Here is a 16,467-nt window from a genome sequence, read left to right as displayed (position 1 = left end):
ATACTGATAAAAACAAGGAGAAAATGCTTCATGTTTCTCAACAGGACACAAGTGCTGACCTTTCAGATTCATTTACAGCTATCTAACCACCTCAGACTTACAGTGGGGGATTCTTTTCTTGTCTTTGGTCATAACTATCGATGTTGTTCAAAGCATTGTTACTCTTAAGAAAAAAGCTTCCAGTGTTTTCAGGTGTTTCCGGAAATGTGCAGGTTGTGTATGTTCTTGTTTTGCTGTTTATGTTTATGTGGCTCATGTCTACTCTCGAGATAAAATTAGTAATTTAAAGCGAATATTAAGTCGTTAGCTTAAGAATGTGAGAATATGTAAACACATTGCAGCATATTAACTACATTCACTCAGGTGCAAGTGCATTCTTACCCAAACATCAGTAACATATTAACACTATAAAAAAAAAGTCATTCACACAATGATAATGTTAATTTTCAGATATACACATACATACTTACGGCATAATGTTGAGGAGAATGCATGCTGTTGAGTGTAAATTGCTCGTAAATGTCACCTTTTTGTGGAAAAAAATAGTTATGATTAAACATTGAAGAACATGTGACACTTTCATTGTTTCCCAGTAGACTTGAAAGCATTGACAGTGCTGTACTATTCTCAACAAAAGTTACTACTTGGAAAACAGAAAAAAAAAAAAAAAAAAATCACCAATATGGTGTTTGTCATTTAGCCAACAGTTCTTCTTTCCTACGTCAGTACATGAAAACTTTTCGCCATTGCTAGAGATATCAACATTGTTGTCATCATCACCGTCATCGTATGGATGATGCTTTGTGATGTCAACATCTACTTAACCCTTTCAGTTAAAAAAAGGCAAGACTGGCTCATTTTAGCACAAAACACAAGGCTGTTTTGTCTGCCGCTTGAGTCCACGGACAGGTTAGACAGCCTCACAGTCTCTCATGTCTTGTAGATAAGTAGCTTTATTTGTTCTTTGCCTACTAAAGTCTTTAAGTTTTGGTGAGAAAAGGCAAGAACCAGATGTCCTTATTTGCAGGTGTGCACATCATAGACTCTCACACACTCCTGACAACTGACGTAGCAGCACCAGTGGAAAATACAATGACACTTCTCCTTTCTCTTCTCAGTCCTGGTGTTGTGACCTCTGCCGCAGCAGAGGAGGTCACACCCATCTATACCGTGGGACGTCAGGTTGCAGATGCGATCGCGGGTGCCAAAGGAGCCAGTCTCGGGGTTGGGGTCGCAGAAATTGGGTGAGATTTCATAGTAAACCAGGTCGTACTCTGTGGGGGGTTTGAAGTAGTTGTACTTGGGTCTCAGGGTCTCCACCCATCCTCGGGACTCCTTGTGTTTCTCCACCACCATCTCTGATGCGCTGTCATACTTATCCTTCATGTAGTCGCCTATAACCCGGAAATCGGGCTGAGACCACCAGCACGTCTTGACCTCGCAGCTGCCCGACAGCCCATGGCACTTACACTTCAGAAACATGCTGTCATTGAGGGACTAAGGATAAAAAAAAAAGTGGTGTTGATAAAATATCTGAAAGTAGAAAAACTGAAACAACACAATCAGCAAAAAAAGCTTTTAGAAAACTTACAATTCTTCCTGCCTCATTGTTATGGCGGTTCATGGCTGAGCGTGCATCAGGACGATTTTCCCTCGCATCAGCAAACTCCCGGGACACCATGCTCCCAAACTCCACATCCTCGCTGCAGCCACCCCACTTCCATCCCTCACCAGGGGGGCCCTTGTGGCGTGTGTCACATCCGCAGATGGTGGCTGAACCCTCAGCACAAGCACGGGTCACTGCAAATGCCACTCCCGCAGAGGCAATAGCATGCACAAACGCTGACTCTCGAGTAGCTGGAAAGAAAAGTTCAGATATCTGTAAGACACAGAGCAGTGGAAAAATACTCGGAGGAATAATCCTGCAGAGTGACGTCACATGAGTAATGAGTTCCTAATGCTGGTGATTATTTTCAGGATTCAATTTATAGAAAAGCTTTCCTATAATTTCTAGAAAATGTAGGTCATCACCTGTTTATATGGATATCCGTTTGTGTTCAGTCTTGTATGATTGCATAATAAAATATTTCTCAACCCAAGCCAACCAGCCAACATCATACAAACTATACGTACTGTACAATCCATTGTTGTTAAGGTTGTATCTACCAAGGTGTACCAGAGTGCGTGTTCATTCAGCGCAGATATCATTCGTCCTGTCTCTGAATAAGGCCAGCAAGGCCTCTATGCCTCTGTTTGACATAGCTAACTGATGACTCAGAGGGATCAGGATCTTCCAGAGAGATGAGAGGAAGAGACGAGCCTGACAGGCCTATAATTAAGAGACTCAATTAAGCTTTTGAAAGTTTAGGAAACTGCCTCACTCTGTGGAGACAAATCATATAGACACAACATGGAGATGGGACTGTAGTGTCCAGATATGCAATCCCCAAAAAACATTTCACAGTTATAGAAGGGGAGACTTTTTCTTTTCCTTCAGCATTGACAGGGATTTTGCCTTGAATATATGAACTTGTATGGTCTTGCACAGTTACAAGAAAAGAGACAGAGAACAGCATAAAGAAAGTGGAAACACCAGATGTAAATATAAAATGAACAAACAGAGCGTAAAGGAATGGACAGAGAGGTTTAAAGATCAGTAGTGACATTTGGGTTTGTATGTTTACATGTGTGTGCGTGATAGATAGATAAAGAGGCAGTGCATGCTTCTGTCTAAAGAATGACAGAGGGAAAGAAAGAAAAGAAAGAAGGAAGGAGTATAAAGCTAAAGGGAGTAGGAGCTCCTCCTTTACAGCAGGTTCCAACCAGTTTGAGGACTAAAGGGCATTAGGAACAATGATGCAAGAGAAAAGGTCTACTGGCATCCTCCACCACCCACTTCATACTGCTATTGTATACGCACAAGGTTTTACTAATGTTCACAATACATTGGAACCTCTGCTCTCTTGTCGAGTACTGCACACTGCATCCGCCGCAAATCATTTCACCTGGATATTGTATTGTTTTCTTCTGGAGCATAGTGGGTGGAGGACATCAAATAGGAGAGGAAAAGAGGATTATCTTTGGATAAAATGAGCAAAGGAGAAATATGGGTGCTAATTAAAGATGTCCCAATCTCTCTCATTGTGAGTGGATGAATTAATCTGGAGAAAAACATCTCTAAGGGCGACCTGAGAGACCTACGTTATGGTTATTTTCTGTGATAGCGATACACTCTTTAAAGTGCCTTGCCTTACAAACAAATGCAGGAAATATGAATTGACCCCAACAAGATGTAGTTCTGTACATAATCATTACAGTATAATACAAAGACTGGTGGTGTATATTTATAACATTAAGACCTATAAATATTTATGCCAAGCAATGGTGCTACTGTCCATAAAGCTTGTAAACTCTTATTGGCTGTGCAGAAACATTCATCTATAAACTGCAAACCTATTTTTTATATTTATGAAATATGTTGTTTTTATTCTAACCTCTCACTGAAAATGTTTAACACATGCAAATACAGAACACAGATGGTTAATGAGTAGAGTGTTTTTATTTACAGCATTACACTACATAGTGAACCTGGTGCTGGTTGCAAGCATATTCTTAACCTGGTGTTACTCCTGGTTTACACTTTTTGTGTAACAAAAGTGATACAAATGTTCAAATTTTGAAATGATTTAGTACCACTTTTGTATCCTGCTTAGTGTTTCATAACATATACAGGAGCTAAACACCTGTATTTGCATTTATGTCACCTGGAAACACCAGCTCTTACATACGTCACTCTGCTTTTCTTGATTTTACGACCAATTTATGGTACTTCAGGACACTTTTACTCCGACAATGCTCTTCCACCAAACTTTGCCATACCCTGGCAGGCCAAGTGGTCCCTGCAACCTGCTGGGGGGTTGAATCCCCTATTGTGCTGCCACTGTCACGCTGTGTTAGTCCCACAATGGCCCCTGATATTTTATATGAAATTTGCCCTGGCCAGTGATTAGTGGGGACCAAGTTAAGTCATAGCAACAGAGAACTATGCATTGGCTGGACCCCGCTTGTCGGCAGACGGGGAAATCCCTATTCAAATGGTTTAATAAAACAATCTAAAGGGCGTGTGAATGGGGAAAAGCACTTTTTCTCCTGCTTAATCTCATGGTTGCGAAGATATTGTGCTCTGAGCAGTGCCCAGCAGGGAGTGGAGCTAAGGTCCCCCCATCAACTCCATTTACCACACCCCTTCTTTCTTTCTTGCCCAGAGTTAATGATATACTGGTGTGCTAGTTTCCCTCCCCCAGCATGGAGAGACATACGTCTCACGAGAAGCAGAGACCTCTTAGCTCATCCTAAATAGTTACACTTTCTCATCCTCAGGTCATAGGTCGTAACCCACATCCCCTGACCCTTTCCCAGTTAGTTTATTTGGGACTTAATGATTTAAGTTAATTTATTAGGTGAATTTCCTGGTATACAGAGTGCAGGCAAGGCAGAGGTACTGACAGGGAATGAAGGGTAGATAAGTCCAAGTTACAACAGTTTGAAACTTTGCAATCAATTTCACATGCTTTAGATATTATGTCATAGGAGTTTCTGGTAAACCTCATTTGAATTTAATAGTTTCAAGTAAAAGAGTAACAGTGCATGTCTATACCTGTGTGGGTGGTAACACCTGCAAAATTGTCACTGTCCACTTTTTGTAGCAAAGTTGCCATCACTTATTCTATCATATGACTCATAAACCGAGGACTGATTATACCCATATAGTTTGTAGGTGTTCTGAAAATACAAAGAATGCAGAAACAGCTCTGGGATCGTCTGCATGGACTAAGAACACCTGCACAGCTTTCTATTACCTTTCATCACAGGCAGATTCCAGCAGTGCATGTTTTGACACTTTAGTTAATGTAAATTAATGAGTGCTGACGCAGTCATAGCCTAAAGGTAGGGCTTGTGATGTGGAGTGTGGAGTGAGCGAGAAACAGCAAGAATCGGGCCATGTGGAAGGAAGAGAGAACATCCACACAAAAGAAGTATGTGTCCATTTTAAAGGCACAAGCAATTTAACCCTTTTAGGTTTTGGTGTATGTAGTATGAGCATGCATGACAGTGTGCATTTAGATGTATGAGTTATGTGTGGTCAAGCCCATGTATGATCACATTTGGCATGACCATGTTTATGCATTTGGCTTTGAAAGGAGGTCGAATAAATGATCAAGCAATTTTCCACAGGGAGAAACCAAAAAATATTTCCCATTTTTTTTAACTGTAGTCTCAACTCAATTTACAGGACTTCATGGCCCATGTATTTCATTCTTCTAGTACTTATCCAGTGCTTAATCCACCTCTGTAAAACAAACTTCTAATGTCCTTTAGTGAAGGTGAGGAGGACATGGGCAGTGATGGGCTAACTGATAGGAACTAAGCCCCTGAAGCCTATAAAGGCGCCTACTCTTCCTTTCAGCTTTGCCCCCCAAAAAGGAAGGAGGAAACCGACACACAACAGTCTGAATCGCAGACAAACAGACACCAGTGAGTACAATGACCCTGTTGCACAGACAAACACCAGCATCAATCAAATCCAATGAAATGGAAGCCCTCTCCTACTAAGCCCTATCAAAGGCATGTGAGCCCCTGAGTCACTCTCATTGGCCTCTGACAAAGGCACTTAATCCAGCCACTTTGACCTCTCACATTATTAAGGGCCTCAGTGACCTTAATCCAATCAAAATGATTTACTAAAGCCCAGTAGCTGCCTCTCTTTCCACCCAGTAACCCTGCAATTTAGGCCTGGGAGTGGAGGCAATGGGAGAGATGTGGTGGCATTTTGCACCACAATAGGGTTCGGATTGAGAACCCCTATCGTTAGCCACCTACTAGAGCTCAAGCCTCTTCTAGCAACTGGCTCAGGAGTTTATTAAAAGAAATTACCCTAAGTAACCTCCAACCCTCTGTGTTTGCATCAATCTTCCGTAAACTACATGACAGGTTCAGATCCCTGACCCACACCCCTATGTTTAGTGCTCATTCTCAATTTTGGAGCCTGTAACTCATTTAAGCGTTAGTTAGAAGGAACACCAACTGAAAAAAACACGCACAAAAAGGTGTCCTGGAAAACCCAAATTGAGAGGGAATGATGAGCGTTGAAAAGCTGACACTACACTGAATTGCTGTCGTAAGAGGAAGGTGAAGAAGCAGGAGTAGGTGAAAAAGTGGGAATGCCATTGAAAAGTTGAGTAATGTGCCAATAATGTATGTAAAATGTGGAATATAGTAAGGCTTGAACAGAGTTTCTAGCTGAAAGTATGAATAAGTAAGACTTGAAAAATACTTCAGAAAAGCCTGAAATAAGTGTGTGTGTGTGTGTGTGTGTGTGTGTGTGTGTGTGTGTGTGTGTGTGTGTCTGTGTGTGTGTGTGTGTGTTTGTGTGTGTGTATGTGTGTGTGTGAAATTACACTAATGAGTTCATCTCAATCAGCTGTGTCTCCCCAGCTGCAATTAGAGGTTACCATGGGGATGGTAACTGCTGAGTGACTCCTGGGTCAGACAGCTAATTTCATAGAGTTTTAGCTGGGGCACATGTTTCAAACTCCTGCACCTACTGCATCCCAGTCATAAACCACAACTCCTATCAGTTTTATTCTATATTGTGAGAGAAAGGACACCCGGATGAACACAATGTGTGAAATCTGTGCATGTAGTGTCAAAAATATGGGAGTGGGAGCGGGTTAAAAATAAGTCTGTTTACTTCCACAGTGACTCTGAATGAAAAAGCAAAACATTTTCCTTAATTTTGACCTAAAATGATCTATGAAGAGTGTAAAGTGTGGGAATGAGAGCAGGTTTAAGATATTTTTTTCAGAAGATTTGAAAGCTCCTCTCCATTCTAAGTTTTGAGTACCCCACTTTTGCCCAGCAGGCTGTTCAAAGTAATTTGTGTATATTCCACGTATTCATTTTGTGTATTTCACGTATAGAAGATAATATAGTATAGTATAGTTTAGTATAAAACTGCTAATCCCCATTTAGGGAAGCAGGTTGGAGTGGTGGATGGTGCCCAAAACACAGCACTTTCACTTGAGGGACTGGAGTTTGTGTCCTGGCGATGTTCGTGTCCCAGAAGTACTGAGCCAAACTCAAAGAAAACCCTACCCAAGTCATTTGGTGCTTAAACCTAACCTAACCTTGCGACCCACTGCCAAACATTGTTTAGACTCATGTATATATCTGATTAGGGCATTTTTAGCTACATTTGTATGTATGAACAGTGTGGAACATTTTTAAGTTCGAATGGAGTTCCTACATGAATGTATGAATGACTATATGGTCGAACATGTATGAAAAATCATCCGCTCATTTGAATGACCAAACATTCCCGGAAAATGTTGAATATTTCAGAACGTTTGAAAGTTATGAATGATAAAAGTAAAAGCAATAATGTTCTAATTGAGTTGAATGTTCTGATGCTTGAATTGAAGATTGGGAGCCGTTAAATGACGAAAAGTGTACAGAGGAATAGTAAATATTCAGAAGAAAAAAAGGTTGTGAATGCTTCCAGCAGTTGGTTAATGTAGCTAAGCACACAGACTGGAAAAAAAAGAGGAAACTGCTAGGCTGGCTCCTTCTGAAAGTAACAAACTCTGCCTGCACACTGGGGATTTCTGCAGCCTGAGCCCATAAGTAGACCAGAATTGACATACACCCAAAAGTCATAATACATCGTCACAGAACCTAATGAGAAAAATGCATTTGAAAAACTCCATAACTCACTTTACAATCTTGTGTAAGACACTTCAGAGGACTGTGTAGCAGAACAATCACAGGGGATTCCCTCCTTAAGAAAACTCGAACAAGACAGAACTCAATCGTCTTAATTGTGTACATTATTTCAAGCTCACAGGCTGCTCAGAGCTTATTCAGTCTAAAGTCTATTTAAACAAGGATTTGAATGAGCGTAATGAATGATGCATGTAGGGAGTGCAGCTTTTCTAATGCAAATATAAGGAGGAGAGAATATGGAATTGTTAATAGAAGAGTTAATCAGCACAGAGATAAAATAGGTCACTTTCTTTTTTTCAGTTTTAGTCTTTTTGCTGGTAGTTTAAATAATTAAGAACTTCTAAGAACTTACCAGAAACATAGAAACATAATTCGGGGGCATAGTGTCAGACAGCATCCCATATTGTAGGTGTTATGTTACATACAGTCACTAAAGGCATTATACTTTCCTCCCAAGACAATCTTAACATACACTAAGGTCTGAGACAAGGCCTATTAGTTTTTTGTTTTTTTTAGAATATATGTTGCTGTTATGTTTGTCATATTTTCCTGGTTATGTAGATCCTTGACCGCCTCTGTCTTTGATGAGTGAACTCTGGCCCATAGAACCATCACAAATGCTACCAAGACTTGAAGGTCTTGTCTGGCCTTGAATAAGCTGATTTGGGAAAGGTGAATTAGGTTGAGAGCTTTAATGTGTATCAATTACAAGTGAGCAATAAGCCACAAGGATGGCGCCAAATCAAAACGGCAGGAATCTTTCAGGGGAGTAGAAACAAGAATGCTGGCGACCTGTGCTTGAGGTACACTGACTTGGTTGTTTCCATGAAACAAAATAGCAGCATATGTGCAACTATGATGATGTTAAAGAGAGCACACTGCACATCTTATTAAAATCCATATGTTACCTTTATCTAACACTGGCCCGAAAATGGCCAGATTGTCATTGACCGTGGTGCAGTTCCAGCGTCGGCCTCTGAACTGGTGCTGGCACTCCTGGATGCCGATCTTCACCCCCTCGGCCACACTGGGCATGATTTCCACGTAGTTTCGGCAGAAACGCAGCTGCTTGGGCACCAGACCCGGGATGCTGCCACAGAGAATGGGTTGAGTGCCCAGTGATGAGTACTGGTGGCCCACTGCTAGTGACCTGCAAGGAGAGGGGAGGTCACATCGTCAGTGTGTTTTCATGATTATCTGTTCATCTTTATGTATTGGTTAAAGTGGAAATCAAGTGGAAGACTAATTTCCCTCCCCAGGTGCAGTGTAATTTTCTTGTCTGAGTAGGTTTGTGTGTGTTTATTTGTTGTATCAGATGCTACCATTAGGCGTCCATCCTTTATCCCTTCAACTACCCTCTCTGCAGACACCTGGCCTTTGTTTGTATTGAAATTGCAGCCCTGCTGCCACAGAAGCAGGCAGTGTTTCTGTCTAAGATGAAAGTCCATGATGCATCTAGAGGTCTTCATAGACCTTAAGCTGACAACTTGGAAAACTACACCTTGTTATTAACTGTCCGCACACTTAACAGGCCTTCGGCTTAGGGTAATGAGAGTCTAACCCTACATTGAAACTTCAGAGAGTGTATTAAGTGTAACACAGACCCCCCCCCCCCCCCCCTTTCCTTTGAGGAAGGTATTCTGGGATACAACAAGTGCAAACTTGGTTCACTGATTACATCTCTCCGTCTTGTTCACTTTATTGCTTTCTCTCCGTCTTTCTGTCTTATTTTCTGTGTCTTCTCAATTAGGACTTTTAGAAACTAGTAATCATAGATATGGTTTATGCTGGGATAGCCATTGTATCATTGCACAGTATGTAATTTAACCAATTTTAAGAAAAAAAAAAGTTGTGCTTTTACATGACCATGTGTTCCACACCACAGAAAGCCTTATTGACTCATACTAAAGGTGGATAATTGGTTTAATTTTTATGTTTAGATCTTTATTAAAGGATAAATAAATGTTGTGTAATTATTATTGTAATAATACACTTTTTTTCTATAAATGAATGACCCACTATTAAGCTGTTAAGTTTTTATTGAAATGTCATTAAAATCAACATTTTGACTACTTGATTATTTAATAGCAGAGTTCCTATTATCTTTGGCAAGTGCACTGCAGAGTAGCAACAAAGTAGCTCGTTGGCAACCCAGACAAGTCTACATTTCACCTCAACTGTCTATTAAAGACCGAACACTGGCAGCAGTAATCTGCTGATATTCCTGAGTGAGATCGGCTTGATAACAGTTACTGTAGCTGTTGCACAAAGGCAGAGCCGGAGCAGGTGTGCAGTCTTTTGCTGCTCAGTTATCTCACTATCTGTTGACCCGTTCACTGTTGTTCAAGGACTAATTGCTGATCACAACAAGATAACCCAAACTCCTGGAACTGGCCTCAGGCTGCTTTGTTTAAAAGCTCACAGCCCGAGAAAAGACCGCTTCAGCCAAGTGACCTCTGGCTGACCACTTCTGATTGCAGCAAAACATGCTGACCTTGAATAGCTCAGTCATAAGTAGACATTTAAAGGCTGATTTAATTAAATTTTCAACATTACCCTAATGTTATCTGTCAGGTGTCAAGGTGTGTGTGTAAGCCACTGCTATTTCCCCTCCCGAGCAAATGTCAGAGTTGTGTGTCAAACTTGTTTTAACAGAATTTCTTGCCTAATTTCTCCAGACTAGACCGCTTTACTTAATCCTAAATGAGACATCCAGTGAGTGAGCAATGGCAAGTTGAAAATGACTGCAGAAGAAATCGCATTTATCCGCAGTTTGTCTGCAACATCCATCAGTAAACAAGGACCCTCCTATTACACGCTGACCTCTCTTTGGCCCTTGTCAGTCCATGCACCCTGAGGCACATCTTTCCCGGCAGAAACCTCCACATCCTCCGAGTCCACATCCCAGACTGGTGCAGGCTTTTTGGTTTGCCTCTTACATGCACAACAAACAGAGCTGAAACTCTGAGAAAACCGTGTACAACAATTCATTAGGTTCATCATTGTGAGAGGTTTATTAAAGGGTCTGAAGGGAGGTGAAAACAAGCGCTGCAGGCTTGCATTTTTTTATTACAAGAAGTCAGTCTGGTCTTGAACCTCCTCTGCTTCCTTTTCCTATTCAGGGAAGAAATGTGGTGTCTCTTAGGTTTCCCTGGTGTTTCCATCAACTCCATCACTGACAAAGATTTTTGCATTAGTGAATGAGTACTAAATGTATCTCAACTGCAGAAAGAAGTGCAGAATAAAGGTCAAATAGGATTTTCCTCTTGACCAGAGTCTGTGATTAGCTTTATTACTCATCAGGATTACTCCTGCAAGGGTCTTTTTGCATGCATTTCATGCAGGTCATCTTCCTGAACCGTGCCACACGAAACCATCATGAGTCAATGTGCTTCGGTTGCTCCACGTCTCTGTGTCTGTCTCAGTGGGGCTGACTAATCCATGCCACCTCTTCCTGTGTTAGGAAATGGCCTAAGAGAGGAGGCAAGTCATGTTCTAGCCATTTCACAAAGAATGGAATGGTAGTTTTGTGTTGATTGTGGGCATATATTGAGTGCCTTTGATTTATTCTTTTGTCTAATTACTGACAAATTCATTCATCCTTCTTGCCCCAGCTGCCCTCCACAAAAACAGTGTAAGTGGTCAAAAGAAAAAAAAAAGAATCACTTATGCTGTTATGGTTTATGTTGTCAAAATTAATACTTTAGTGGAAACTGTTGACAAATAGATACTTAAGTAAAGCATATACAGTATCATATTCAATTTTTGTCTCAGTACAGACTTTCCCCCTCTTATTTAAGTGTATCCAGCGCAGGTTTAATGCATATTTCAGCAAGCCCAAGCAGGGTACCTTAGAATCACCACTTTACTCGTGGGCCCTGGGGCCTTGGAGCCGACTTTGACATCAAGAGAATATGTTTGGGAAAAGGAATGTGCGGCAAGCTTTCACCTCCAGGTATTTATCTTCTAAGGTGGGGTGGACTAGAGAAGGAGGTGGCGGGGCGGCGGGTGCAGCCAGGCTATGTCATGGCAGGTCGAGTAGAGACAGACATGAACCTGTCTTAGTGCATATCTCTATCCCCAGAGACTACTGTGGCACAGACTGTGATGGCCCACTCGAAGGAAAAGTTCAGCAGTCTGTCAGCAAAAACCTCACAGGTTGCTTTTCACAGAAGCAAAAGCTCTTCAATCGCTGACAATGCAGCTGTATAGTAAGCACAATCCAAAAGGAACCACGTTATTTAATTTGGGATGAGTTGCTACGAAACAAAAAAACACATCAGTAGTCTTTCAGGACTTAAGTGTTACGTCAAGAATGTTCAACTCAAGGTGACTCCATGTGCTATCTCTGCAGATTATTTGCACTGGTAGGAGCAAGACAGCAAACCTGCTCCTGTTATGTTTACCTGCCACTCTTTTGCTTCTGTGTAGTTACACTATTCAATCAAAGCTCTGATCCCCCCCGCCAAAATCAAATCATCAAAACAGAAGTTAGTTCTCGACTTGCTGCAGTTTTGTTATGACAAAGTTGAAAACCGCCTTTCCATTGTGCCCTTCATAACTGGAAAAGAAATGAAAGAAGAAAAAGCTCTAATGAAGATTGATATTCAAGGGCTTTCTTTCTGTTTGCCTGTGTGCACAAGTGTCAATCAGCAGAGCTAAAACATGGCACAGCACACACTGGCATCGACAAAAGAGTGTAAAATATATCAGGTGATAAAACAGACAAATATACTCAACATGAAATAAGTTCTATCTAGCTCACTCACTTTTAGAACCAGGACTTTACTGATTTGGGTCATTTTTTTTCCTCACCCACTGTTATATCAGGATTTCCTTCCAGCTGTGTGTTGTAATTAGTTTCTCATCAGAAGTGCCACCAGGAGCCCCATTAAGGGAATGAGTATAGGGTACCCCCCAAAAAAATCTATTTTGTTTGTTAGTTTAGTGCTAACAAGACATTTGCGATTGATGTAGGTAATGCATTCAGTATGAATACTGTGGAACCACAGAAGAGCTTCTACAGAAAATTAGACAACACATTTATAAATATATATATATATGTTCAAAAGATGGTGACAGTTACATTTTTCTGTTTCTTAAAAATGAGGAATAATTAGACTGCTGCACCATTCCTTTACAATCGTATTAGTGCATGATCTACAATGACTCTGTGCCTCTTGTGTGATTGGGAAAAGAAAGAAAATGCAAAAAATACATCGGTTTTGGATTCATCATCACAGACATAGACATCCACACCCATGAAATCCATCACAGCAAATATCACACTGTGGTGAATTCATTTATTAAGCCTTCAGTTAACTTCAATTAAAAGTGGAAAAATTGTCCCAAGTTGATGATGATGATTCCAATGCAAAAGTTGTAGGCCTAAAGATGGTCTTCATAACATTACTATGAAAATTATTAATTACAAAAAGAATATGGCTATACAATATGTTTTAGCCTCAGATTGTCCCAATCATTAAGGTTAAAGCGGGGCGAGATCCACTTTGACCCCATACACGCGAGCGCGCGCACACGCATGCATGCGCGCACGCACGCGCACACAGACACACACACGCATATACACACACACTTGCAAGCACACAAACTTTGCACCTGCTGCACTCTGGAAATCAAGATTGCTTTCAGTCAAATATCGATGTCTATAGGATAAAAAAAAATAAACACACCATTTAGATAGAAAAAGGCTTTTTCATGTTTTGTTTTTAATTTCTATCGCACTTTTCTCTGCTAGAGATTTCAAATTAAAAGCGCCTTTTTTTGACATGCTTTGCACCACAGATTAGTTTAGAGTTAACGCTCAAACGTCTCAGAACAACATGACCATCAGTGCACCTCAATGTTCCGCTGCTGTCACAAACGAAATCACGACTATAACCAACTCAAACTGACACACAGGCGGATCATCAGATACATCAGAAGAAGAAAAAAGAAATGTCGCCATTCGTTAGGGGATATAATGAAAATAAAACTTACCACCAGATGGGATAACTTGCCATGACATGCGTAAGCCCACAGAGCAACAGGAAACATCCTAGGTATATCATCCTCAAAGTTTCGCTAAAACTTCTCCAGCAGAAAGCCTACATGCGCGCTCATACGCGCACTGAGATTTAAACTGACGGTTAAATAAAAACCAACCTGCACTGATTGACTTTGATTTCTATCCTCCAAAAAAAAAAAAAAAAAAAAACACTGAGGGAGAATCTATCTTTCGCGACTACTCGTGGCAGAACTCGGGAGCAAAATATTAAAAGTTAAAAGCTGCTTGCTTTTTTTTTTAGGACCCAATCAGCAGGTATTGCCAAAGGGGGAATTCTGATGATATGTTCCCTCTGTTGCCTAGTCAGGCAGTTTGAACTCAGACAACAGAATGAGCTAATTTTAAGATGTGTTTTAGTGCTCATTGAGAATTGGTCGCATTAGCATGCAGTGTGTGTGTGATATATAATGTTGTTTAAAGGAGAGAGGGAGGGTCTGAGGGGTTTTAAATAGACATCGGAACCCCTGTGGATTGCGTAGCTATAACAACCTGTCCGGATTTCACTCCCTGGCTTGAAGCTTCTAAAATGCAGAAATAAATATGTGTGAATTGCTTGAGACCATTATTAAGGTCTCCAGTCCTTTATCTGTGCCTGAATGTAAAATTAGAAGTTGGGAAGTTGTTTTCCCCTCCGGACTGACAGATTCACAGTGAACTGAATAAAACTAAATTGGATAAATTGCTACGTGATTGTTTTTCCAAAGATAACACGAACGACTTGGCTATCTATTACATGTATGTATTCTTTAATATGTGAAATAAAACATTTGTCTTGCTGTCATTACTCGGGATGTTCCTTTAAGTTAGGCTCTGATTTTGCAAAATGGCACAAATAAAAGTGACGTTAACGTTCATGTCATCATAGACGCGCGCTGAGGTGCGTACTTTGAGCATTAATTAAGCACAATAGCATTTCCTACATTGTTATAACTGTGCTGTGCGCCGCTTGAAGAGCCTAACTTTAAAGCTGCTCGCATGATGAGCTGCTAGGCTGTTTATTCCAACGAAAAGGAAAAAAAATCGATAAAATTGGCCGCATCACTGAGTTTAAATAGACTGTCTGTTTCCCTTTCTCAATGTCAAGTGGCTGTTGATAGCTGATTTAATAGGAGGTGTCTCCAATAACAGGCACTGATGCGATAAAAAAAAAAGAAAAGTTGTGCAACATCAGTGACTAATGGGCTGTATATAGGGAACAAAAAGATACTTTCTAAATTTAACGCAAGGAATTTAACCAGTTCTCTCCCTTTTTTGGGAGCGGAACATTTTCACAAGTGTTGTTGTTTAATTGAATATCGAATAATAATAACACTATTACTAATATAGTTTATTTTACTTTATAAAATTATATCAAACATATGTTCGGTAAGACTTGAGTGCAAGTGTGTGGCTTGGAGGGATTCAAAAAATAAAACATGTTATCCCAAGGGATGCATTTTACACACAGATGCATAAACAGTTAATGTGCAGTGAAATTAAATGTGCATATTAATGAAGCTGTTAAAGGCATTCAGCAGAAGCATTTTGCAGCAAGACACGGATTCGTTTAGTAGTTCATAACAGCTGTCTCAATCAGCCCAGTGGTGGACTGTGTATTTATAGCTGTGGCAACTGTAACCAATTTTCTGTAATATCAAAAACGAAACGAATTGGACGCCCTTAAAAGAAAAAGAAAAACAAATCTAATAGTTTGTTTTATTTGATCGGTTTCAACTTTTCGGTGAGGTTTTGGGTTACCTGTTAAAGCTAATACTATACCGTCATCTAGATGTTTATACAACATGCATTGAAAAAAACCCTGCCCTTGTTCTCTTATTTCCAAAAGAGTGTTCACATTCTAAACTTTAATGAGTCGCATGCAGCAGGCAACACATGATACGCACGTCCTGCAGCTTAAAGATGTCAGCGTCATCTTGTGGAGCTTATTGTGCACTGCAACTTTCTTAGACGTGAAAAAGACTTTGAATTAAAAGACTCATTGCAGTGATTCATGGGACCGAGGCATATCATATGTCTGCTTTTCACATCCAGTGGTGGACCTTACTGGGTACATTTACTTGAGTTGCTCGAGTAATTCTATTGTATAGGTAATACTTCAACTTCCTTTCATTGGGACATTTTGTGCTTGTCTACATTCATTTGACAGCTCATGCCACTTTGCAGATTTTACATTGAAAACCTATTACCGCTTATAAAATATGATGCAGATTATATAAAGCACCTCAAATTAGGCCTTTCACATCAGCTACAATATTAAAATGCTTACAGGTTTATGCAATAATAATAACAACACAAATCCAATATATAATGACATAACTCTCCCAGGAAATAATGAGTAATTTTGTAATGGACTGGTACTTTTGTAATGGAGTTCTTTTTTTACACTGTGATGTGCCTCCTTTTATTCAGGCATAAGGCCTAAACACTTCACCACTGCTTACATCCACTAGGATGTCGTCGTGCAGGACGTTTTGATTAATATTACTTTGATAATGATTTATTTCACCAAAATCCTTGAACAGCTATAGCAATTAATTATCATGATCAAGCAAACATTTGTGTTATTATGTTGACTAATTCAGACATTGCCACCAAACGTCCAAACATAGAGAATAACT

At 40.3% G+C, this 16,467-nt stretch overlaps 1 protein-coding gene across 1 annotated transcript; it reads right to left on the bottom strand.

Annotated features, from left to right (window-relative positions):
* Positions 1-832: 832 nt before the first annotated feature.
* wnt3a (wingless-type MMTV integration site family, member 3A) lies at positions 833-13,905 on the bottom strand (the record flags this gene model as incomplete). The annotated part of the gene is given in 5 exon segments (XM_083927732.1): positions 833-1,497; positions 1,592-1,857; positions 8,691-8,932; positions 13,783-13,871; positions 13,873-13,905. Coding segments are annotated over 5 exon segments (1,110 nt in total). The 3' UTR covers positions 833-1,017.
* Between the last annotated feature and the right edge of the window lie 2,562 nt (positions 13,906-16,467).

The sequence above is a fragment of the Echiichthys vipera genome (assembly GCF_963691815.1).
Source record: "Echiichthys vipera genome assembly, chromosome: 15".
NCBI classification, from domain to species: domain Eukaryota; kingdom Metazoa; phylum Chordata; class Actinopteri; order Perciformes; family Trachinidae; genus Echiichthys; species Echiichthys vipera.
Note: the sequence above shows the minus strand (reverse complement) of the source record. Positions and strands in the feature narration are given on the sequence as shown.